General features: G+C 37.7%; 1 protein-coding gene and 1 long non-coding RNA gene across 11 annotated transcripts; both read right to left on the bottom strand.

The window, feature by feature from the left end:
- Positions 1-743: 743 nt before the first annotated feature.
- Positions 744-5,413, bottom strand: LOC138068143 (uncharacterized). The gene is made up of 3 exons (XR_011142790.1): positions 3,500-5,413; positions 2,429-2,560; positions 744-1,605 (listed from the first exon to the last, which is right to left on the bottom strand). It is a non-coding gene; the product is annotated as an uncharacterized lncRNA (long non-coding RNA).
- Positions 5,414-10,315: 4,902 nt separating this feature from the next.
- Positions 10,316-26,353, bottom strand: PDCD10 (programmed cell death 10). Of its 10 annotated transcripts, XM_068954969.1 has the most exons (10): positions 26,142-26,206; positions 24,361-24,476; positions 23,844-23,884; positions 18,634-18,899; positions 17,772-17,825; positions 16,232-16,349; positions 15,470-15,596; positions 12,919-12,997; positions 12,505-12,587; positions 10,316-10,799 (listed from the first exon to the last, which is right to left on the bottom strand). In XM_068954969.1, exons 4-10 carry the CDS (start codon positions 18,727-18,729, stop codon positions 10,718-10,720), a joined length of 639 nt encoding a protein of 212 aa, XP_068811070.1. In that variant the 5' UTR covers positions 18,730-18,899; positions 23,844-23,884; positions 24,361-24,476; positions 26,142-26,206; the 3' UTR covers positions 10,316-10,717. The 10 variants fall into 10 exon arrangements, with proteins under 10 accessions (XP_068811070.1, XP_068811069.1, XP_068811071.1 ...); XM_068954968.1 differs by lacking the exon at positions 23,844-23,884 and having other exon boundaries at positions 26,142-26,258; XM_068954970.1 differs by lacking the exon at positions 24,361-24,476 and having other exon boundaries at positions 26,078-26,148.
- Positions 26,354-26,389: the final 36 nt, after the last annotated feature.

Here is a 26,389-nt window from a genome sequence, read left to right as displayed (position 1 = left end):
TCATAAATATTAAGAGCTCCTATTGTATTCTTAAAATAGAAAAGGTGCTAGAGAAATAGGGAAGCAAAAAAAAAATCTTAATTCAAGACATTTTGTTCAAGAAGCTCAAGAAAATTAGGAAGCTCATAAATGCTATTACATATTAAATTTATTTAAGCATATTGGGAATTCTGATAAGACTATCGTTCCAATTCCTGTGACATAAGAGAGCAAATACCTTTTAAAGCAGTCCCAAAAGCCTTGTATCTACAAAAAGCAAAGACATCTCAGTGCTGTCTTAGAGGAAGAGGTCTATTATGCTGCTTACCAACACATCCCTTTTTGAAGCTGCAATAGGTAGGGCATGCACACAGCCCTAAGAGTGTGGTGCATACTGAGCTGCAAGCCTTCCAGGTACCATCAAGGCACACAGAGCAGCAGAGTTAAAGCTCAGAGCAGTTCCACTAGGCACCTCAGTAAAAAATGAACCATTTAAGATACCTTAGCATTTTCGTTCCCCAGAAGGAAAACATGGAGTAGGCATTTTAATGACATAGTAAAGATTTCCACATTCCATGCACTTATTTTCCGAAAGCTACAGCCATTCTCCCGCAGTATTTGCTTCTCTGATTTCTTCTGGCTATATAATTTGTGCAGCAGATTAGTTGAAAGATACAGACTTTTTTACCTCCATTGCAAGATATTTGGATGATACCATTAGTCTTTTAATGTTACCATACTGTAAGTGATTTACCTTTCTTGGCATTAAAACATTTCTCATGTTAAAGACTTTAGGCAGCACTCTGAAATCATGCCAGACTCACTGGCCTGCAAAGCTTTCTTTATGCTTGGGAAGTTTTATTATTTTTACAGTAATGTTCACACACCCTAGCTGAGATCAAGGCCCCATTGTGTATACTGCTTAAATAACAAATAGGGAACTGAGGCACAGAGGACTTTTATATAAGTGGATCAAGGTCACACAAAGGTTTAAGACAGCTGGAACTACAGCCACTGTTTAAACAAGGCCATTCTTGTTCTCTGCCTCTTTTGTGTGAGGTCAAAACTGTGCTAAAATTACCACAGATAAAACAACCAAATCACCTTCTTGTAAGGAAAAGGGACCACTGATGCCAACTATACAATTTTTCTATTCATACAAAATACATGAGTGTAACTGCTATGTTCATATGAAACTAATGCATGTCAGAGGTCAGTATAAACTAGATATGCATGGTGCCACACTGCTGTTCTTCCCAGCTCTGTCCTGTCTCTTACTTTATTATGCCACAATAGTTAAGGATTCGAGCTGACCGCTAGGTCAAAAAGATGCTAGCTGGCAATTCACAGCAGTCATTTCCAGTTGTGTCACATGCATCACAGTATGCTCTGACTTCATTAATTAAAAATGGGAAATAAGCCTTGCAGTACTACAAATTTACTGTCAGTGTCAAGAACATGTCTGACCTTTGTCATCAAAAAGAGTCAGGAATGGGGACTAGGTGTTCAGCAGGTGATTAAAAAAATTTAATGAAATTTAACACACTAAATCTCTCTACTTTTCAAGTTACATTCATAGTAGCATTAACTCTTGTCCAAGTTTTGAGTTCTTCCAGTATGATGCACCTGTAAAAGAAACAGCCTTTTACCGAAGAGACCAAATGAAAGAATTTCAGGCATGTTGTCTATGATGGATGTAGATTATGTGCTGGATTTCTGAATTCTATTTTAACAGCTCATGGAGAAAATACATGTAAAACCACCTCTATTTCTGCTGTTAAGTCCACTATAAAAATCTGAAATATGTAGTCTTGTAGAACAACTTGCAGAACTCCTTTGCTCCATAGAAAGGGAGATCATTTCTAAGTAGCCACATTTCACTACTGATCCTAAAAAACACCCAAAATATTTAAACTCCTCACATATTAGGCTATATTAGGCTACTGTAACAGTACAGTAAAAGGAATTAAGAATAAGCAACAGAGGCTGAATCTTCTGATAGGAAGAACTAGGCAACATTAACTGTAGGAAACACTGCCATGCCCTACAATCAATAAGCATATGCAATGTCTACAGCAAAAAATCTGATCCAGCTTCCACTGAGATGAATGGCCATACATGCATGAATTTTGACGGAAGCTTCCTTACACGTTAAGGGTATAACTAGTTTGTAAAACCAAACCAGTAAAATAAAGCAAGAGTAACACTACATTTTGGAAAGTTTTCAGAGGCCAAGAAAAACAAATGTTATGGTAGAAATGAATGAGAAATTTGGCCTTATTTCCCTCCAAGTAATTTTTGTAAATAAAGTGACCAGAAATTTTGCCTCCACAACATGCAAGTAGCTGAGTATATGGGTTCAGAACTAGCTATTAAGTCAGGAAAACCCACAAAGCTGCACACTCCTGAAATTTAATTCCAGGGAACTTCATTCGGAGTGACAGATTACCTGGAGATGTACAGAAGTGACAGTTTGCAGCTGAACCATTTCCTTAGTAAAATCCATCTGTTTTAGGTATTTTAGATGATATACTTTTCCACTTGTTCTTAAAGTCAGGCTCAAAGGACAGTGACTAATAGTCTGGAGAAGAACAGAAATTGGAGTTTGCAGACTGAACACAAAAGGAAGCCCAATGACTGCTGCTATGAAAATAAATTGCTGAGTGCAGCTGTACCTTGTACAAACGAACTCCATTCATTTTAAGCAGCCTCAAAAGCTATTAGGAACAGAAGAGCCTGGGAACAAATGAAAAGTCTGTGCTAGAAATTATGCCCCTGAGCTAAGGCCTTGCACAGAACAGCTACAGACAGAATGAGGATTCAAATCACTTTGGCCCACCCTGCCCTGAGCACCAGACCCAGAGGCCACAGGTGCCTGCTCTAAAACCTAAACCATATTCAGAGGCAACTTCATGACCTGTGGCAGTACAGGCTGAAATCGTTAAATGCTCAGTGACAGTCAGAAATGACAGTCAAGAAGTTAGCACCTGATTCTTCTGTCTTACATTTTAGAGTTACAATACATATTTAGTGGAAGAAGTGGTAGCTGCTCATTTTAAGCTGCTGTTTCCTGGGGCTGACCATTTCAAGAATTGGATGAACGAAAGCAGCATCAGCTCACGTGTCATGTGCCTCCTCCTATGCCCTATCCAGTATAGATGAAGTGAGAACACTGAGCATGTCCTGCCAGGCTCGGCGCCCTTGCAGATGAAGCACTGCTACAAGGTTACACATCACACTTGACACCTCAGTAAATGAGAATTGGCCAAATGGCAGTTTTGATCTCTAATTATTCTAGTGTGTCCACCTTGCAATTTAATTTGTGTCTGTTGGACATGATTACAACAGGGGTTGGTTGGTTTGTTTTTTTTTTTAAACACCTCAGCTGTGTTTTCCTTACACATTACTTTGCTAATGCACATTGCTTTCATATATTGGCAGACAATTACAGATGCATTATTGCATGTTCATGAGAAAAAACATCAGATAGAAAGAGGTCAACAGGTTGAAGTTTACTTACTTTAGCATCATCAGCAATTGATGTTACAGCTTGTATTTCATAATATAAAACTCTTGTTATGCTGGAAGGAAAAAACATACTCAGCTTTTATGCCTTAATGTGGATAACATATTTCTTTTTTGAAAAGACTAGCTCAGTTCTCACTCAGCTATTGCTACGATAGAAGACATCTACTTGCAAAAGGCTTTGGTATTCAAATTTTGATTTAGTTTTTGATATTTAAAACAATACCAAAAGGGAAGTAAAATTCAGGTTCAATTATATTTTCATTTCCTCCCCTAATCCTTATAGATCCTTATCAAATAAGAAAGAGTACACATCCCCCTTTCCCCCATCCCCTTTGCAGCAACCAAAGCTCTTTGTGAAACTTGAGAACAACTTTCATTCATAAGGTCTCTTAAACTTAGGCAAAACTTTTGGCAAGCAAAAGTCGGCTAAGTAGTTCAGAGCAGAAACCTAAATTTATCTTTCTACTACTACATTTTCATAAATTTCTTGCCTCCTGATAGTATTTTGGGTGACCTGAATGACTACCATCTCAGTTAATGGCTAATAGGAAAGTTATGCTAGAATTATGGAGCATGTCTTATATTGGGAAAGTTCCACCAACATCTGCACTGCTAGTTTTGGCCCATCCAAATGGTCCGAGTTAGGCAGATAAGCAGCAAAACTTCCTAAATACTAGTGCCAGATTAACTGATTGCAATTTATCTAAACCTGTAGTTAGTATCACATGCATGGGAATCTTACCCAAAAATAATTATTGGGCAGACTGTCTAAATTCAGGCAAATCAGAGAAAGCTTATAGCTAGGTCTGAATTTTGCTTCTCAACCTACCCAGACAATATTTACTACCCTTACCGCACTAAGTTCTCGATAGGAAGGTCCAATCTCACACTTCAAACCACTTAAAAAAAATTGTTTGCCACTTTCATTAAGCAGATGCAGAAAAACAAGCAAAATTGTTAACACTACATGGTTATGCAAACCTCAGTGAAAAATGGTTACCACATTTTCTTGACAAGCTATGCAAAATTCTTCCAATTAACATTTAAATTAGAAAATTCACTTACCATGAAAGTGCGCTGCATTTTCTTAAATGTTATGTTCTGTCTGCTTTCAAGTTTCTCCACAGCATTTTTTACTGTGGCTTCTGAGATTCAATACCCTTCCTTGGAAGGAAATTTAAGTGAATAATACTTATAGTTGATGATTGATTCTCTATTCTAAAACTTATGGCACTCATGCTTCTCTTTCACCCATCACTTGTCCTTGAAGGGTAATGCATCTTTGGAAAAAAGGGATTACCTACTGTTCAAAAGATAACAATGTTTTAAAGCTTGATTTAAGTTTAGTGAAACGCTAAAAAAATATTCCCAAATCATATCCATTTGGTGCAATGACCCCTTAAACTGTAATACAGAAAAAGTTTACAGATATTTATATTGCATATCTGAATATGCATTAGAAATCACTAATTGAAAATCCATTTTGTTTACCTTGTCACCAATAAGGTGTTCAGTGCTGTGATTGGAATTCCACTCCTTTCTTGAACATACTTTGTAAGCAATAACACCTTTGTCTCTAGAGTAAAAAGAGTTTAACATTTACAGGAATGCGCAGTTTTTGCTTCCCTTACCCTTGTTGCTCACAAGTATTTCCTGGTAATCTCTGCAAAAATTACCTAATTCCCCTCTCTGGCTTCCTTTGGTTATTGGTCAAAAGAGAAGCACCTAGGAAAGATCCTTAACAGCAAGAAACAACAATTCTACAGGAATGGCAATGTCAGAGTCTAATCAAAGACAAATTTTCCAACTGGAATTTTCTGACAAAACTACTCTTTACACAAAGTATGTTTTCTGGAATGGCAGACTTTCATATTGCCAATTCTCACTGCATATGCTGCCCAGTAAAGTCTTACTGATCTTAACACAATTTGATCACTTAACAAGTGCTGCAACCTGGCTGAAAAGGAGAAAGCAATTAAACCCTTTATCCTAACAATTGTATACTCTGATAGTGTCCAGGTATTGATATCACAGTCTTATGACAAGCATGATGCAGGCACAACCTATTCTTGCACCAAAAACACTGGCAAGCTGCATTCCTCATCCTCACTATTGGGTAGTAAGAGACATTCTTGCACAGATTTTGGAAATATGATTGTGGAGAAGACAAACAGTATATGCTGAATTAAAGAAAATAATCACAAATGAACAGGTAGGAATCAATCCTGTTGTAAATAGCAGGGAGCAGTCTTGCAAATACAACTATCCTCTTGCTTTTGCTTTACTTTGAGAGAACAGAAGAATTCTTGGCAACATGTCATGTGGCCTTTTTAATTTTACAGCTGTTTCTAGGAAATGTTCCTGCTATATGAGATAGGAAAGGAATTGATTAAAGAGAAATGTCAGCAAGTTGTATTAGAAAAACAACCATGACAGAAAAAAACAACCAATGGAGCATCTCCAAGACTGAGACTCATTATCAACAAAGCATCCATAGAAAGCGTGATAATTAAGTTTGCTGATGATAACAGTAGGAAGCATCACAACACCAAACATAAGAACATGGGATGACTGAGAACAGAGTAATACAACCAGAATGGAATTTAACAGAATAAAAAGGGTTTTATGCAACCTTTACGCAAGGTTTTTATGAGCTGTTAGAAGTTTCTGTTGTAAGCTGGGGGTGGGGGGGGGAGCGGAGATGGAAACATGAGAGAGAAACAAAGATCAGCAAGTTACACTGTTGCACAGGACAACAGAATGAAAAAAATAGCAAAGTGTGATATTCTAAAGCCTGCAGGAGCTTCAGGCTTCCAAAAGTCCTATAGGCCTAACACTCCCTGCAAGCCAGGCTCACTGCCCCCAAAGCGGTCAGGTCACAGCATTCCCCTGCTCCCCCATTTTCCACTTGTTTTCTCTCTCACTACCAGTACATACTACATAAGTCCTTGACATGACGTGTTGCCTATAGATGCCTGCCTGTAGATGGCCTGCTGCATGCCATACTTGGGTCAGGGTGAACAAGAAGGTGCAAAAGAAGAGATCACAGAGAAGATCCTTATGGCATTCGGCTAGAAAACCATCTTGTGTTTTATGTGGGTCAGGATCACTTCGCATTGTCTCAGAAATTATGCTTTAAATCTTGATCATATAAGATCACACAAGATCATACAAGCAAGGGGGCAGAAGGGATAAGGAATTTGAGAAGGGATCTCACCACCAGGAAAAAAAAAGGTCTCTAAAACAGCCAAGCCCTATTCCTCCACTTGTGGAGATGGCAGCTCCTCTGTGGCAAAAATTCAACTTTGTGCTACAAACATAAGGACAAAGAGTTTCGTTTCAGCCTTGAAGGAAAAAGTTTAGCAATGCTTATACTTCTGCTATTTTTAAGACAGACCAAGAACTTGGAATTATTTATCTTTGAAAAGTGAAGCTGGGGATGGGATACACTTAGTTCCCCATAATAAATTAGAAAACTAAAGTGAGGAAGAGGGAAAAAAAACTTTATGGACAAGGTTAGTTGATACTTTCTGATAAATTAAATTTATGCTTTATATTAGGCTTCCATATTTGAAAAGGCCCCCCTAACTGTTTTTAAATTACTTCTAATAAGAGAAATGAGGATAAAAAGATGGTCTTATATAACACAACTTGACAAAACAGTGACCATTGTGTAATATTGTTCCTCTCTGTAACAGAAAGATAAACTTAATCTTGGAGCATTTTTAGCCCTTTTTTCCTTCTAGCTTTAAGGCTGCAACTAGTAAGTGGTTCTGTTCCTGAAGTACCTTTCCTATTAGTCTTTTCAAAGTAACATCTGCTCAGAAGACTGCAAGAGGAAAAACAGGACCACTGAAGTGAAAAACAGCAAAGTAAACTAATGCTCTGAATCCTATACAAAGCCAGAACAGTTCCTACACAGTCCACGAGTAGAGGGCCCCTGCAATACCCTTTTCAGAAAGATCAGAATAGTCCTGCAGGAAGATAGGGCCAGACTGAGTAGTACAGTGGTTTGGGCAGCTCCCAAAAGACTCCTATAACAAAGCAATATTTTTGAGCAGAACAGCTGGTGTCTGCTCCAAAGGTAAGTGATAATGACTGCAGTACCAGCAATGGTTACTAGCATCACAAGTTTTCAGAGTTGCATTTATTTCATCTCCCTTTTCATTCTTTTCATAATGGAATAATCAAACTCAGATTTGTGGTGAGATCATCTAGATAACTTTCCTCTCCTTCCATTCCCCATTCAATTCATAAAGTAAACATATGGTATCTTTGTTAAAAATCAAAAGATGAGACAGACACCAGGGCCCAGCAAGTTCTCTCAAGAAACTTCATAGCTGCCACTTGATGATGCCAGCTCAAGAGAAGGCTTACACTGAACTAGGCACCTTGCACATTTTATAAGTTGGTTAAAAAATTCATTTGGGGAATATTAAAACAAAAATCTTTTAGACCAAGTTCTGTGTAAACTTTTCTTCACTTCTTTATAGACTGAGAAAGAACCATCAAAACAAATCAAGTAATTAAGACAAGTCATTTTTTTTTGCTTCCTAAAGATACCAAATATGCAAAGCTTTAATTTTATTAGATTGATTTGTGTGTTAACAACATGTTATCAGTTCTAACCTACATTTACAGCAGAAATTTTGTAACAGCAATTAGTAGTACTTTAGCTGCTGAATTAGAAATCTCTTTAAACAGAAACTTATCACTAGCTACTCAGACAACTTGAACATAAAGTGCAAAATCACAGTAAAATTCAGACAGATCTATACCCCAGCTCTTACCCAGGGGAAAAGACCAAGTCTGTAAGACCACTAGATATGGACTCACTGTATGCAAGGAAAGAATGTGACCTAAATATATCAGTTTAAGTTTTCCCATTATCAGACAGTGATTAAAATGAGTAATTTTCTATTTTTAAGGGTAACAACAAAAACCCACAATAAGGTTACAAACATAAAACAAAATGCATTGGTCAGACTACCTGATGCTTATTGCTATACTAGATACCTTTACCTGATAAAGATGTTTGCAAGAACTGAAAGAGTTCGTTTCTTGACGGCCTTTGATTCTAACTTCAAGGAATCAATTACCAGGACATAAACACATCATTCTGTTTAGGACAGAAGTCAAAAAAATGTGTGCTTGTACACACACCCCCATACTTTTTCTGCAGGTAGTTCAAAAAAAGTGTATGTAAACACACTATTATCATTCCACCACTAAGGCGGCTGGCCAGCACCAGCTATTGTTCCTATCGTTATTGTTCCTCTCGATTCAGGCAGTGCAAACTCAGTTTTATTAGAACTGGGTCCAATTCATGAAGCATAACCCAAGCTGTCATAGGTCACTCCTAATAGCCACCGTTAACTGAGTACAGTTCCCAACAGCAAATATTTTCAGTGCAAGCTAAGTATCAAAAATTGCATGTCTTTCTCTTACATCCACACAACTAGTTTTAGTTAAGCCCTTTGGTACTAGGTCTTAATTAGTAAGTTAGCATCTTCCACAAGGAAGACTAGTAAACCTTTCTAGCTACAGAATTCAAAGATGCAAATTAAGTATTATTCTAAATTAGACCAACTGCCTCCTTCCTAACTGCTAACAACACTTCTATCACTTTCCAAAAAATGAGTTTAGCATGTCCAGCTTTAATAGATACCATATAAAGTTTTAAGTATTATAAACAGTGTACATATACCTTTGTATACCAAAGCTCAGTATTTGCTAGAAACACAAGATACCACCATCAACACACTTCTGCCACAGCAGAAAACAGCCCGAGTTGTGGATAGTTTTAGGTAATCATGAAATTCAAAACATATGTTCCCAAGAACTCATTTTCACTCAAAACCCTCCTTCACATCTTTGTTATATTTCAGTACTGTTGGTACTGGGTAAAGTGCTTGCCCCAAATGAGCAGGACAGCACAAGGCCACAGTGTGCAAAGAATGTCTGGCCATACATTTTCTTCATCATTAGCACCTAAGGAAAACACCTTACAAAGGCTCTTCCAGTCTGAAGTGATCCTCCTACAGCTTCTACAGCTTTATAAACTACTTCAGATTCTTCCCTAAATTTACGAGTTATTTCAATGTAAAGATTAAATAAGTTTTAGAAGTTAATTCTATGAAGATGATTTGCATTTCAAAATAAACTCAACTTGCATTTGGAAGGGGCATGCAAAGTATTCAGTAAAACATGTGAAATGTTGCCATGAAACCACAGTAAGATGTCCAGCAGTTCTTCACCATCTGCATAACAATGAAATTTAACCCTCAGGTCTCACACGATTTAAGTCCTTAAAAAAAGCCTTCTATGGCATGCATAGCACAAACATCACTGGTATTACCTAGAAGAGTGCTCTCCCCTCCCCGCCAAGGGTACCGATATAAAAACTAGTTGTCTTACAGTATTAAACGTGACCATTTGCTGCATATTCAGATACACATTTTAAAAAAATAATTCTGTACTCAAAATCCTGGAATATCCTAGGAGTAAAGTCTGCTAATCTGCCAACAACAAAAAATTAAAGAAGTGGGGTTAATTTCTATCAAAAAACACCTTACTTCCGGCATCCTTTCTAATTTTGCCAAAGGTACTTTAAACAACGTTTCTGGTATTCTAGTCCAATATTGGATCACAGTCACAATCCCAGCTTTAGAAGAAAAAACTCACTTTTATGCTGATTTAAACTGCCAGTGGCCTTAAGCACCCAATAATTGAATTTCTTCCATTTAATCTATGTTCCGCAGTTCTAGAAAGATGTTACGCATTTTTGTTCACATACAAAAGGACAGTCTAACAGATGTAAACTATTTATTGAATATTTGCCACCAATATTGTTAAATACATAATCTTGCAGTTTTTCGCTTTCAAGTTAAAATGTCAGAAACAGAACACCAAATATTTACAATTCTTATAAGGAATGTTACATAATGACACATTAAGGCGTAAATTCTTTTGGCTTATAATTCTGAAAAGAATGATAATAGCAAAAAGTGATGCAAAATCTTCATTGTGAGATTATGATTAAGCTACAATGTTTTACAAAAATATGGTGTAAGATGGCAATAATCCCATTCAAAATCCTGCATTAGGCCCCTTCAAGAGGGGCTGATAATTTATACAGTCAAAACTTTAAAATTTACATATAAAGGTACCCTATCCACCATTGAAAAGTACAACTCAACATATACAGTTTTCAGGCCACAGTTTTGAAGGTCTGGAGTATCAAGTTGGTTTGATGAATTAGTCGGTTGGCACTTATGAACACATTTATTGCCCTGTTAGAACAGAAAAAGATATTACTTCAGACATCTTTAGAAGTGTGTCATGCCATTGAACAAAATATAGTATTAAATCTGGGTAACTAAATATGTCAGTATCTAGGCTTTGCAAAGCAGAAGCATCTTGATATGTTTCATGATTTTGTGGTCTACCTTAAGTTTACAGTTGGCAAATAGACAGTCTTTCTAGATTTACCTGTGCAAACAGGTCTTCTATTTATAGGCAGGAACTTAAAGATTTTCTCAATTATTTCACTTTGGGGGGGGGGGGGGGGTCTAACTAAAAAGAGTTGCACAGATGGTTACTAAATGCCTCCCCCACCCCACACACACCAGAGCTGAACACTCCATTCCCTAGTAATTTCAGAATTTTCAACTCTTTCTGCAACAAATACTGAATGTGCAAACATATGGAAGCAACACACTATTTTGTTTCTTAACATAAAGATAAGACGTGTAGGGCCACCGACTTTTTAAATAAGTAATTGTATCTGCAAGTATGACTGTATCTTGTTTAGTGCTGTTACTTTCTGGTGGGGCCACGGCATCTTACATGGCATGCAGTTCTGACACAGTTAAATTCTTATACCAGAAGGATAAGGAATTCAAGTTTTATGTGAGACTCCTTGCCATATGTGTAATAGCTAAGGCAGTTTAAACCTTATGCCCACCACACATGGCACAGTATTCACTTCACATAGGGCTTAAAGCTGGTCTCTTTCAGTACGCTTGGGGTATGCAGACATACACCACCACTCCCCCAAATTTCAGACAAATGGTTCTTCCTAATCACCTGACATACTGTTTTGACCTAGGTCATGTGAACACTTATCTATACATCTAGAGGACATGCAGTAGTCAAAGCTACCAAGGCCTACCACCCCCTTTTTGGTGGCATATACAAGTTTAGCCACGATTTCAATGAGATAAAAGAAACATCAGCCCTTTGATAGGGGCAAGGTCTCTTAAAAGTTCTTTCCTTTAGTAATGCACTATCCTCTGAACACGCTTAGTCTTTGCTAAATTCAGCAAGACCAGAAATGTAAGTTAATTCTCTTCTGTAAAACAGCATTATGCGGAACACACTTTGGTACTGTCAAAATCTATATATATAACTTTAGGGGTATAAGCTCATCATCCCAAACCATGGCTAAAAGCCTCACTTAATTGACTAAACTACTAATTAGAACATAAAAAAATTAATCTGCTGAGTCACTTCAAATATTACAACACATTAAATAGCTATGAAGAAAGGACAATAAATAGTTAAGTCACCTAAAAACACTGCACAGATGTATAATGTTCTGCAAATGGCATTTTGAAATAGAGAAGTTTTTTTTTCCAAATAAAGTATTCATGAGTTTTTCCCTGTATATAAGCAGAAGAACACGATATCAGGCTGTGCAATTTACCTACATGCATAAGATTTCAAAGCTAATACTGTAAGTGGATGTTGTACGGTCTCACAAAATAATTTCCCCTTCCCACAACTGCATTACAAAAGGAATACTATTTTAAAGCAGCCACGATGGTCTGAGGACACACTTAGAACCTAGGTGGAGAAAAAAAATTAGACAAGTCCTGAGGAAGGTGGTTTATGCCTAAAAGCTTATCTGAATTTTCCAAGCATGCCAGTTAGTCAAATACAAGGGTTTTTTTCCTCCTTAAGTACACAGTTCATCATTACAAAAAGCATACTCACTTTCCATCTTTAAAGTAGGTTTTCAGAGTATCACTGAAACTTTTGGAGTATTTTACAAACTCTTTCTTTTGGTGCTCAAGTGCCTAAGAAAACAAAAAAACAATAGTAGTCTCTTCACACTGTTGGCCACAGTGAGGGTCTTTAATAAGTTAAAAAAGAGAGGAAAATAGGTTAAGAATATGTACATATAGGAATTTAAACATTTTAGAAGACATACAGAGAAATGATCCTGTTCCTACAAAACAGACTTTTCATAAAACAATCTTCTTGCTAAAGCAATATGTCTATTTGAAGTTTTCTTTGGCTACGCATTCTATCATTGACCAGTTAAGCTCTCCTACTCATCCTTTGATCATAAGGATACGCTTCCTCTTATACTATTAAAAGTGCTGTATAAAGAAGTATTTCACATACCCTCCGGTTCTGGTATTGATATTTCTTGAAGACATTATTTACTGTGTCAAGAAGTTCCTTTATTGCACTCGCGATGTCCCTATTTGGCAATAAAAAGATAGTTGTAATATCCTCAAATTATCCTAATTAAAGGTTGGAATTTAATCCCCTCCTACAAGCAGTCAAATCATATTTCTTAAAATATTCTCTACTTTGTAGAATGAATGTCAGATAGGATGTAGTGAGATCAAATGCAAAGAGTCTGTCAAGTTACAAGATAATTCAAGTTAGGTATCAGTAAGGTAAATTCTGACTAGTAACACGGGGATCTTATTAAAAACACTCAACTCTATTCACTCTTCTATATGCAAGGATCAAGCTACTTTCAAATGGAAGCAGAGCTGCTAGCATCTTCTACAACTGTTTGAACATTCAGACCTAAACACGTTTGATCCTTCAGTTTTTTTTCCCCCCACACTTTTAAGAGTCATTCTCTATGTCGAAGAGTTTTGTGCTTAGCATCACAGAAGCATCAACAGAATGAAGAGAGTCTTAAGGGAGACTTCAGTGCTAGTAAACAGATCTCCCCCATCCCTCCCCAAAGAGTAGCAAAGGTATTGCTATGTAATTCAAACCGATCAGAAGGATCCACCCTTAATAAAGCTTAGCATTCCTTCTTGCTGTATTGAAGAGTAGTAACCAATACCCTGCATTAAAATTCTCCATTCCCTTACTAAGCACCATTAGGGTGTGCCAATAACATCAGGAGAGTCAGAGTTGTAGCTTTGTAGGGATATTATGCATTACCTTTATTAAAATATTTGATAATCTTTTGCATTTCAGAGTATTTAAGATCATTTTCTACTCAGCAGGCAGAGTGTACAGATGCTCAGGTACTTTTCTGCTACAGTGCTACAAAGTAATTTCTTGCTTCTGAGATTGCTGATGTATTTTTGCAATGTCATTTAAGTACAGTGAATCCAAAATTAATTGCGAGCCATCCGATAAACCAAGCTTAAGACTTCACACGAATACAATATCTTTGTCTGACCTTTTGTTTCATATTTAACATTTGTGATTCTGTAAGTGTTCTTTGCAATCTTCAGATATACAAATTCTCTGACTTTTATCTTAGGAAGGGAAATTCACACACTTCCAACTCCTTGCTGAAAGCTACAAATTCCAAAAAGCAAAACGCCCTTAGTATTAGAAAAGGACTAACAGGCAAGGGTTGCGGGGGGGAGAGAAAAGACTAATGTACAAGTAAAAACTAGGTCAGGTGAACTAGCTGATTTACCAAGCATTTTCACTAAATGAATTTGTCTTTTTAAGAATTCTCTGCAGGAGGTAGAACCCCTCCCACACTCTGCTGTCAGAGACTGACTATACAATCTGTTCATTTGATCCCTAGCAAGAAAGGGAAAGGAATCCATGCATGCAGTAACAACATAAGAAAGACAGTCCCGAGATAAATCTATTGCTGACAGTTTCTCTGCATCAATGGCAGATTCCCTTTAGGAAGTTCCAGATCCTATTATCTGCTCTTTACCTGTACTCCAAGGAGACAGAATCCCCTAGTGTGAAGGGCTAGGAGAAGAATTGTTTTTGAGGGAAGGACAAAGGAAAGTTGATTTTTAAGAAATCCATTACTAGACGGATAAGAGGCAAAACTATAAAAACCTTATGTAATTTAAAAAGGTTGCATAATACTGCATAACCAATTCTGTTCTTGAAGAGACCTTTGAGTCCTTCCATCACAACAGTACTTAGGCAGCAGTATGTACACATACAATTTGCAGTATAAAAGGGAGCAAACGAATACACATATGAAACCAAAGGAAATTAAATACCCAATTTCCATTAAACAAACGCTGTTAAGTTCTCCGAAGGTAGCTATATAGCTTCATATCAATGTGTTCCACGTACCATTACAATGACAGGAGTTACAGAAGTTAACTAGAATTACAATAGTGCAATTAAGGTGCTATCATTTTAAAGGTTTAATTTTTCATTGTTCATATATATTATGTCAAGAAAACATCTCCTAGCACATTTACTATTTTATACCTCACAGACATGAGCTACAGAATTTGACACAGGTATAGAGTGATTTCCTAGGACTTCAAGACAAATATCACAGTAGTAATATTATAACTTTGTACAGCCATTTTAATTAAATCTGTAATAGCAGAGGTGGTATATTATAAACAGATTCAGAATCTGATATGCTATGCAACGTTATATGAATGTCACCACAAACTATTTCTTACATGAGAAAAACTGATTTTAAATCAGTTTTTCATGAGTGTTGGAAATTAAGTTTTATCTGGCCACAGGGAAGTTCAGCCTAAGCCAAATTAATGAAAAAGAAACTAATGCTTCTTGTGAACTGTGCACAGACATTTAGTTTATTTAAAACACAGCATTGGTCACCCTGACTTGACCTAGCCATGCTCCCCAGGAAACACTTGCCTCAGCAAGTACCAGCACACAACTGGTTTTTAGTTTGTCATGGTGAAGGACAAAGTGTTTTAATCCTGACCTGCAAATAAATATATAATAGAGTACGTACTTGATTGTCTGAAGAAATCTCACTCTGTCATTTATCTCATCAGGAATCTTACTAAGAATCTGTTTAAGTGCTCGTGCCTTTTCATTCAGGTCTTGGAATTCTGGTTCTGGTCTTTCAATCATATATTCTAACAAGGAGAACATTCATATATACCATTAGTTTTTCTTCAAGTTTCTAGTGATAGCTAAAACTGCTACTTCACAAAATACAGCTGTATCCCTGTGTCTCATCTCAAGGTGAGCACCACAAATAGCCACACCCACAAAACTGCAACAGATACACTTTGCATCAACAGAAACATAGCACAAATACCATTATTATTAGAAATTTGAGCAATCTTATTTTATCGGAGTGAGACACTGACAACATTACATTAATCAAATGCAACATTAAAAAGAACTTCAAGCTGCTCTTTGCTTGTATAACTACGACTAGTAATTTGAAGCACGGAAAAGAAAGGCAAGTTTTATCCTCTCCCTCCATATTTGCTTTTTTCTGGTTGTTTAAATTGCAAAAGGCAAACTACACACTTCCCCACACAAAGTTCTACACATTCATTTTCTTTTTTTCTCGTTAGTCAAGCATGCTTGGGAGATTTAACTTCTGAAAGAGGTATTCAGAAAGTACTACTATTCTTCTACTATGCTACATAATAGGAAGGCTATTAAGAAAAAGAATTTTTGAAAATATAGAGAAATGCATGTTCCTAGGTAACAGTATAATTAAGAATATACACAATCAACATAAGGGATGAGATTTTACCTTCTACATCATCAGCTGCCATACGCAGAAGAGACTCTGTAAAGTTTACATCCACACTTTTTTTCTCCAGAATTTTCATAATTATGTCCTGTGTGAGACCTGGATTTTCTTTTTCAGCCTGCATTGCAAAGATTTTTATTTAGACATGCAGACTTGAATACTGTAAGCACAAAGGCAGACTTTGATGCAACATACTTCATATATAGCAGGAGTTTGCTAGAAACTTTTAAAGTCTAATGGGCTTAAACAAGTCGGTTACCTTGTACACCACTCTTCTACTACAATGCCCATTTTTCTTAAATTAAATTAGTGGCTTTGCATAAGCAACTTTGCCGATAAGCTTTTCCATTCATTTCAGTTTGAATAAGAAATACTCTGTAATGAAGTTCTCCACGTTCTTTGTTTTACTCCTATAAACAAACTTTGAGTGAATTAAATTCCAGTACATACAATACCTTACTTTGTGTCACGCACAGGTATTTCACCCCATTTCCACATGAGATTTTGTAAGCTGGCATCTTACAAATCACACCATATGCTCAAACATCTCGTTTGCTTTTTTGGAAGAGCCACTCTCTTGTTTGAGAACAGATATCTAAGTCAAACCGAACTAGACTAACACTGAAGGTATTCACACGACCTGTGCTGCTATCAAAAGATTATGCTGTGAAAATAAGAACGAGGGGGACTTTTCCAGCACTGCCATTTCCTTCAGCATCTTCATTTTTACACTACTTGCATTCTGCTCAGCTCTTTACCACCAGTTTTAAAAAACTTTGTTTTAACATATAAGAACTCTAGTTGAGAATTAAGATTGTCTAGGTACAGTTAGATTTAAATGTAGAGACAGGGAAACATTATTTATTTACACTGCTCACATGCTAAGATGGTATATTATGTATATAGTTATTTTTTGTTTAAAGAAAAAAGTCACTGCCACTTATAAATAAAGCACTAGGAAAGAATCAATTCCTAAAGATTTAGAATTATTATTATGCATTTTTAAAAGGAGAAGCATCTTTTTTTCTATTTACTGCTGGATGCAAGTATGCCAAACACTGAACCTCTCTCTCAGCCACATAATAAAAATAATCCCAAATCCATTCATTTTGCAAATCATTTTTGCAGTTTGCTACATGCCTACTTTCCCACAAACATCTACTCTAAATAACCTTGTCATGTGTAGACAAAAATTTGTTACCTTTGCCATTTTTGCCCTGCCTTGACTGACCGCCCCCTCGTTTAAGCATTTGTATAACACAGATAAGATAGGTATATTGAGCAATTTTATACAAGCCACGCCTTAAATCTTTCAGACTTCTATTCATAACACGTACAGCCATATTTGTCAAACTTATATGCAATTGTCTGCAGATATGTTTATACAGATACACATACGCATTTAAGACTATGGATTAAGAACAAAACAGTCTTAAAACAAGACAGTATAAGGAAGTAAGACAGCTGAAAGTTATTTTAAGCTTCATTACAGATATTTTACATTCCAAATAATCATTCCTTAATACGAGTCACTGCTCACCTTAATAAAAGCTGCTCTCAGTGTCTGAGCTGCAGATAGATTTACTCTTTCTAGCTGCAATGAAAGTTTAGAATGATTAGCAATTCTAATGTTATCAGAACAAAACAAGTCAAGTACTCAGGTCTTACTTTATAGAGCCTAATGTAAAAGGAAATAGACAAAAGAATCTGAATAATTGGTCTCATCTGAATGATAAGAAGTTTGCTCCCAAAGGTAAAGACTTCCTCCCTAAATAAAAGTATAAAACACCCAAACATATCACTGGACATGTTTTGATTTTGTCCAGTCTGCAGCTGCAGTTCCAAAGAAGCTTTTGAAAACATCCTGACCACCTCCAGTACTTGCAGAAAAAAATATCCTATTAAATTACAACCATTAGCAACAAAATAAAAGATATCAAGCTGTTCACAGGTAACTAATTATTTCTTGTCACAAAATGCAGAAATTACTAAAGCTATATCATATCTGCAACTATTATAGCTGAAAACTCTGGGAAAAGCCCAAATTTACAATAAAGAAATGTTAAAATTATGTTTTTCTTGAAAGTACAGTTCCTTCTGAGATGATTATTTTACCAGCTCACCTTTAACTCCTATATTGTGCACTATCAATCAATGTCTTTGGTGAAAACTCTCGTCTACTGCAAGAGTTAAGGAAAAGAGATCAGGGCCAAGTTAACTAGCAATCTTTGAAGAATCTGAAGTGTTGCCTTCATGGAAAGGATTTTAAAAAAAACATAGAAAGATCGCGTTAGTAGTGTGGCAAAAAGCTTTCCACATCAAGATGGGCAACCTACTGCTGTGATCATATTTCCCAATGTAAATGGGTTTACTGCATTCTAAAGCAAAAACATGTTGCTTACCTCATTAAAGACGGGGTACATAACAGCATAAAGTGGCATGGAAACCATAGAAGTGGTCTCTGCTTCATTCTTCATCTCTTCCATTGTCATCCTCATTCAAAGACCCACTTCTCAAGAAAAATGCTATAGAAGCATAAAACTCCTCATTCACTGAAGCGTTTCTTCTTTTTCCGCGTTGTGCAAGAATACTTAAAGAACTTGAAAAAATATGTTGTCCTTAGGACGCGTGAAGGGAAAAAAAATAAGACCGCTAATGACTGAAGTTTCTAAAAATGAAAAGGCACAGAACAACATTAAGTTCACTGTTGACCGGGATGTAGGAATTATTCTACGGCAAGAGTTTAAGTAAATATGTTTCTACTTAATGCAGTTTCAAAACCCTAGTTCAAATTCATTAAATGAGCATGTATCTTCAGCAAGGTACTACTGAAAAGCTTCAGCTTAAGTCCTTATATAATTCATTATCCTGAAATTAGTGATTTCATTTCATATGCACAACAGCACTAGATTCCTGACAACCCATATGTGAAAAGCTTTAAAAGCATTAAACACTGTAAACCCAAAATACTAAAAAATATATTTCAATACAGTTAGTATTAAAACTACATTCATAACCTAAAACACATAGTATTTGTAGCAAGCTATGATTCTGTTGAAAAGAACACTAACAAATATTACAGAATACAAATATCAGTGCCTGCTTCCTACCCATTTGAGTTCTGAATACTACATCTTTGTTTTCATATAAGCAGAAGTCTTGTTTCCATTCAGGGTGTATCAGCTGTGTTAACAGCTATGTTAACTCAATAGAAAATTGTTCCAGTAACTGAACCTAGTTTTTGGAAGCTCTCCACCCTGTCCAGCTCATTCTCTCCAACACGGAGCCATCACTGCTAAGACTCAGAAGCGATGTGGGGAAAAAAGGTCACCCTGTGGCTCATAAGAAGTTTCTGTAAAAGTATGCTATATCTTTTGTTTAACAGGTCAAGATTTTTTTTAGAATATTTTACATAACATATTTGAGTTTATAGACTTAAAGTCCAAGTTGGGATTAAAGATCCACAGAAATCAATTTACTTTCTTGACTCATTCTTAATTTTCCCAATTGCTGGGAGAATTCTTCACATCAGGTATTCATATATTTAAGTACTGAATTAGTATTTTAGTGTAAAGACAACACAAAGGGAATTTAAGAAATAACATAAGCTACTACAGTAATCAGTGTCACTTCTCAGTGGTTTGAATAGGTTAAAAAGGCCAAAATGTTTTTCCAGATATATTCCTGCTTATGCTTTGCAGTGGCTAAAAGTCTTCTGCATGAAAACATTTAAATAGAAAAAAAGTAGTGTTCATTTTTCCCAGAAAAGGTATATAACAGTTAACCGTAATTATTCAAAGGGAAATTTGTTATCAGTTACAGAAAGCACAGAGAGGAACTTGGATGACTACAAATACCATGCATGTCATAACTAAACATGCGAGTAGGTGGCTTGAGTTTAACCAAAAAGTGAAAAATCAAGTAAAAAACTAGTCATATTGCAGAAACAGTCCCATAGTTAAGAGAAGATTTGAAAAAATTAAGTATGACTATGGTAAGAAGTGACCATTCTTTATGCAAGTCTTCTGACATGAATTACCTATTGCCTTTTTTTTAAAATCTTCATTTCATGTATTATTCAAGCCCTTCATCATGACATACAGAGGCAGGTTCTTACAGCCACAAAAAAGGTCTACTGCAATTTTAAAAAGGGACCTGAACATATGAGGAATGTCCACATGGACAGAACTGCAAAATTAGGATTCTCACATTTATATCACTTACCAGCAGCTATTTTACAGCTGTCAAGAACATAGAAGAATACAAAGGAGTATTCCTCATACCACAAAGTTGAATCTTTAAAGAACTTGTTTCGAAGTTACAAAATCATGCAACATCTACTCAAATATGACATGAGAAAACACTAGTCTAAACAAGTCTCCATTCACAACTGCAAGCACAAGCTGTCCTATTTATTATAGATGCACATTCCCTGTACTAAATAACTCAAGTACCTAAAGGGTAGGGAAGCTGTCTGTCTTACTTTTTAATTCCATGTTTGTGCAAGTTCAGTAGAAAGAAATATTCAAGTGGCATACTATACCAAGGATGATCTCTGAGGAGGGCATTTCCAGATTAATTTACTGCAAGTTTCTACCCAAAACAGTGTCATCAATAGATTTTTAGCTTAGTTTAAGACAGTTGTATCATGTAACTGAACATTGTTCTAGTCTTCCCAAAACAAGATTTTTGATCTTGGGAAGAAGCATAACACCAACTGTTAGATAAAATTAGACTGTTTACCAGTTAGCAATACTCACAAGGAAAAAATGCTAACTGAAGATGTTTTATGATTATAAAAATTACTATATCATGGCCTACAATGAACAACCCATTCACTCCTGAACAGCCATAAACTATTGTTACTCATCTATGGCACAGTTTAATCTGCCATATAGAAACAAATATACACAATCATCTCTATCAGATACCAACGCTCAAAAAACAAAACTTGGATTTATAGTAATATAAAAGATACAAGTGTTGTGACTGAAGACAAGAGGCAGTTTAAAACCATGCACACACAACAAAAAAAGTACTTTTGTTGTCAGCCTAAGAGAAATACATATTCAAGACATCAGTAGCCCTGGTTGCCGGTAAAGCTTCCCATTTTCCAGAAGATAACTGCATAATAACGTGACACTCAATTATCTAGTGTATCTGACTTAATATTGCCACACTATGTCTTTTCCTAACTGGGGAGAGACATCTTTCCATCTTTTATATGGAATTCAGGTGTACTGTAGTCTTTCATAACAGAAAAATAGCAGGGAATAGAGCCTTTCCAGAAAAACACAAGTCATTTGTCTTACAGAAAGTTAGTTTGCCATAGCTGCGCTGAAACACATACAAATATTATCTTAGAAGGAGGTCTCAATCCTGATTATGGATATAGAATATATCCATATGGATACATGAATCACTATAGAAACAGAAATCAGCTCTATTATTCAGATAAATTATTACAAAGTCCGCAAGCCTTCGGAAGGGCCTGGCTAAAGCCAAAGTTAAACAAAAATTATCATGCACCTCTAACATTTCTTTTGGTCTGTGATCAAGAGCTGTTACGTGCATAGCACTGAGACTTATGGCAACACGGTCTTCTGAAAGTTTAACTGCAGTTCACTAGAATCTCAGAACAGTCTTAACTGAAATAAGTTTACACCAGCTCCATTAGCCATTTAACTTGTTTTCACAGAATTGTATTCCATCTTCCTGAGAATGTAAAAACTGTGATGTTAGAACAGCTCAGTAGTTCTGCGCTAATTTACCTCAGAAAAATCCCAGCAAATTGCTATCAAAAGACACACAAAGGTGCTTCTCAACTGGCATAAAACTTGCTAACTAGTCTGAGAAAGCAAGACAACAGTCAGATCTACTGTCTGGGAATAAGCACAGACTACCAAATATAAACTGCATATAAACCTGATTTTTATTGCAGTGGTCCCACAGATTCAAACATAGGCTGTTAGCCAATAGGTATAACAAAAGTCATGCTTTATGTTACATCAGATGAAATCAGTCAGAGAGAATGAACAAAACAGATGCAAGGGACCCTAAGACATTTTAAATAATTCTGCTCAACTGTGTCAAAAAAAAATCCTTAAGCTAAACTTCCTGTAAGCGAAAAAGAATATATAGCAATATAGCAAACACCACTTCCCGAATTTTACAACTACTGTTAATAGTAAACAAAGTAAAAGGTTGCTTTCTCTAATCTGTCACTGACAGATTTTTGATCAAGCTCTAAATCAAGTAGCAGAAAAACAGAGCTACTTAATGAGAATACCACCGCAGTCTACAGTAATCTTCCCAAAACTTGCATTTGCTCATTGACCAGTGCAAAAGCCAGTGAGATATCTATGAACATAAGAAAGGTGTTTGTTTAATACTAGCTTTTGAAATTGCGTTTAAAGAGAGCATAGCCTCTGAATTATAAGGCTAAAGTTTTTTTTTCCCTTTTTAAATAACAGAAACATTATCAACTGGCATAACTCAGGACTGACATCCTGCCACCAGTAGACCTACCTATACCAGTATAATGCTGTCTTTATCCCATTCTCCAGGAAAACCTTAAGCACCTAGGCATTAATGCCTAACCACAATCTTCCTTTTAAGAAAGCCCCAATCAATCAGATTGATTATTTCAATAGTGGGCTTCTAGGGTAGAACCAAAATTATGACTATCTTTGTTGGTAAAAGCTGTCCTTATTGCCCAGAATTCTGTTCCACCTGTTGCAGTGAGGATTCAAGAACATCAGGTTAAAGAAAAAGCCCTCCAAAAATCCCCATTCTACCAAAAAAAAAATCTTGATTTCTGCTCAAGAAGAAAGGGCAGGGGGAATAGCAGTTAGTAGGAATAGTACACTGTATTCACAGAGACAAAAAGTTTGGCCTGTATTTGTAAATCCAACATGCACAAAGTCAAGAATTTCTTCGAAAAGAAAGTCTCTTTAATTAACTAAGTGCAAGTACAAATTTACAAGTCAGGAGGGAATAGAGTATATTGTTTTAACTGTATACATACCCCACACAGTTTGGTTGCTTTATTATGCTTCCCTTATTAATGGCCATTCAAAATAGTTAAAAAACACTTTTTCCTTTTCAGACATTAACTTGCCTGCTAGCACTATACTTCAATTAGATTGTAATCATTTCCCATTGTATAACTTAAAAGCACACAGAACAAAGATTTTAAGCTTTGTACTTAAGATATAGAACTACTTTTCTTCTTTCAAAAATTTAAGTGACTTTATGATGCAGTAAGCATTTGCAAAAAGACTGCCAGAAAACACTGAAGTAGGTGATCTTTCAAGCAAACAAGGCTTTGTCTAAATAAGAATACTAAGAAGGTAAGGCTGGCTGGCTTGAGATATTTGGAAGTTAATTCCTTGTCATTCACTTTCTGAAGGCCTTGGCTTCAACTTTCTGAATGGCAAGCAAGAAAAACTATTTCTACATATTGCGGAGAAATACCTCACCTTCTCTGAAAACAAACAGGAAAAAAAAAATCCAAAACCCACCGCTGAATCTAGCTGACAAACATGGGTTTCTACTTTTAGTTACTGCAACCACTAGAGAAACCAAAGGCTTACACTGAAGAAAACATCACCTTTAGCTCTACTTTCATTCCCTGTGCAGCACGCTAGCCACCTGGAGAAAGGGAGGAAAAAAGGAAAAAAACGTGAAGATTTTTTCCTTGCAATGAGGCAAGTAAGGAGAAAAAGGTTAACGTGTGTATTGGGGGCAGGAAGAGGGATGAGGACTGAAAAGCCAAGTCTGAGCATTACAAATCGTCTCCACTGTGCTGTCTGAAAGTGGTAGCAACACATGAAAAAAATCTCAGTGTAGTATTTCTGCACTGTTTTTAAAGTTCATTTTGTTCACTTTTCTGCCACTGTGATCTTTCCTCCTCCCTCCTCCGAAATGCTTAGTGTTGCAAGTATGTTTTCCAGTATTGTCTGGGACCTACAAAAACCTGATATTACACCAAGAAATACTGAATTATATAAGAGAGATTGAATAGCACAAAACATTATGCCCAATAGGCTTGATTTTAAAAATTAGAAGCGATTTCAAAATTTAAGTTTCAACATTCACTTTCAGACCATTCACTGGAATTAACATACAGTTCAACTAGGATGACAACTTCTGTATTCCAAAAACCAGTAGAAAAAACATGAAAGTTAAAAAGGCACTCTGCTGCAATAGTTCCACATTCTAATTTGTATATCCAGTAGTTTCCCTGAAAAGATAACAGAAAGAGTATCATCAAAAGATAGCACTCAAGTTTTAAAAGGCTCTTTAAAACACATTCTACTGAAGAGATTTGCAGTTTCCAAACACTCGCTGAAATACACTATAGCCACTTATGCTTTGTCAGAGTGAACTCAAGTTTAACTGCTTATGCATTATATTACCGCGATTCTTATGAGTGATTCAGAAGTCACACAAGCAATTCACAATAAACCCAACTAGTCTACTGCTAGATCAACTTTAAAAAAAATCTTAATATAAACTTATTCTGAAATCACTCTTACAATTAATTCACATTCTTCTGCAATGCTGAACTTCAAAGTGAGAATGGTTTAGTTTTCCTAACATATCTACTTTTTGTGCTTGCCACAGGAGGAACAAGAATAGCCTCCTGGACTGCACCCCAATTTCATTAGTTACCTAAATTAAAAATATTATAACTGACACAGGTCACGACTCTTAGGATACATAATGGAAACAACGTATGTCAGCTTCTCTTTCAAGCTCTTCCCCACCTCCCCTTTGGGAACTTGAAGGTAAACATAATATTTCTGTCTCTACTCTTTTATCAAATACTCCAAGAAACTAGATACAACCAAAACCACTTTCAAACACACAAACATGTTCCAACAAGTAAATGAATAACAGAAGGCAACTACTTCCTCTGATACAGCAAAAACACAAAACCTGGCCCAAGGTTTCAGCCATCTACCCGCACCCCCAACACCTGTAAGCTGCGGGCACCAAGCCAAGTCACCAGTTAAATGAGCAGTTTAGAGGGATCCTTCAGCGTTCACTGTCCCTCCAGACTGTTGTTGCAGCAGCCCCGCACAGCGCTGCCGGCCAGCTGAGCCCGGGCTGCCGGGCACGGTCACGTTTGGCTTCGAGCAGGGCAGCCGCAGAGCTGCCCCTTTTACAGTGTTTTTTTTTTTTTGGGGGGGGGGGGGAGGAGGAAGAGAAACGCTTTTCCTCCCACCCCCCCCCCCGCCTAGCGAAACCCTGCCCGCACCGCCGGAGCGCTCCCGCTCCGCAGCGGGGCCAAGCCACCTGACAATGCTCCTCGCAAGCGTTAGGACGAGCTAAAAATACACATCCGGGCCTGCCTCTGCCAGGCCCGGGCGTCCTGCCGAAGACGGCTGCCGGACCGGGGGGGGGGGGGGGCTGGCGGCGGGCACCCCCCCTCCGGCTCCCGCCGCAGCACGGGAGGGCCCTGGAAGGCCGCGGGAGAGGGAAGTGCGGCGAGAAGTAGGAGCCTGCACCAGGCCTCAGACCAAGGGGAAACCGGTCACCTGCCTGCCCGGGCCAGACCCCCGCGGCCGGGCGGGGAGGCGAGGGGAAGGGACGAGAGGGGGGGCGCCTCCCTCACTCCGCGCCGCACGGCGAGGCCCGCCCGTCCGCCCGCCCCGCGCTCACCTCAGGGCGGCGCTGCCGGCGGCCCCCGCCGCTCGGCCGCCCCCCCCGCGCCCCTCAGCCAGGCCCCAATGCTCGAAGGCGTTTTACGCTCCTAGCGGAGCGCAGCCTGGAAAGGAGAACGAGGCCCTACGCAAACACACTAACGACCCCCCCCCCACACACACACAGACCCCAAACCTGGCCCTCCCGCAGCGCGCGCGAGACCCCGCGGGCACGCGCCAACAGCAACCCGGCACCTTACCGTCCCCCCCCCCGCCCCGCCGAGCCCCCAGCGCTCCTGAGTGGGCTTCGTCGCCGCGCCGGAAGTGCCTGCGAGAAGGAAGAGTCTGCTGCTGTTACCACACACCAGGCGTTGCCCGGAACTAGCCAGCAGCCGCGCAGGCTCCTGGGATTTGTAGTCCGCCGCCAGCCACCACGCGTCCCACAATGCAACACGGCGCTCGGCCCGGGGGGAGGGGAGGGGGGGGCGGAGACCTGGAGGAGGAGTAG

The sequence above is a fragment of the Struthio camelus genome, chromosome 9 (assembly GCF_040807025.1).
Source record: "Struthio camelus isolate bStrCam1 chromosome 9, bStrCam1.hap1, whole genome shotgun sequence".
In the NCBI taxonomy this organism is placed as follows: Eukaryota; Metazoa; Chordata; class Aves; order Struthioniformes; family Struthionidae; genus Struthio; species Struthio camelus.
Note: the sequence above shows the minus strand (reverse complement) of the source record. Positions and strands in the feature narration are given on the sequence as shown.

What these genes read in the sequence shown, in the direction of transcription:
- PDCD10 (XM_068954965.1), bottom strand. Translation starts at nt 18,729, where the DNA reads ATGAGGATGACAATGGAAGAGATGAAGAATGAAGCAGAGACCACTTCT. An exon ending in AGATTTCTTCAGACAATCAA is followed by an intron (nt 12,998 to 15,469) that starts GTACGTACTCTA and finishes ATTGCCAAATAG; the next exon opens with GGACATCGCGAGTGCAATAA. An exon ending in ACCTACTTTAAAGATGGAAA is followed by an intron (nt 10,800 to 12,504) that starts GTGAGTATGCTT and finishes CTGTTCTAACAG; the next exon opens with GGCAATAAATGTGTTCATAA.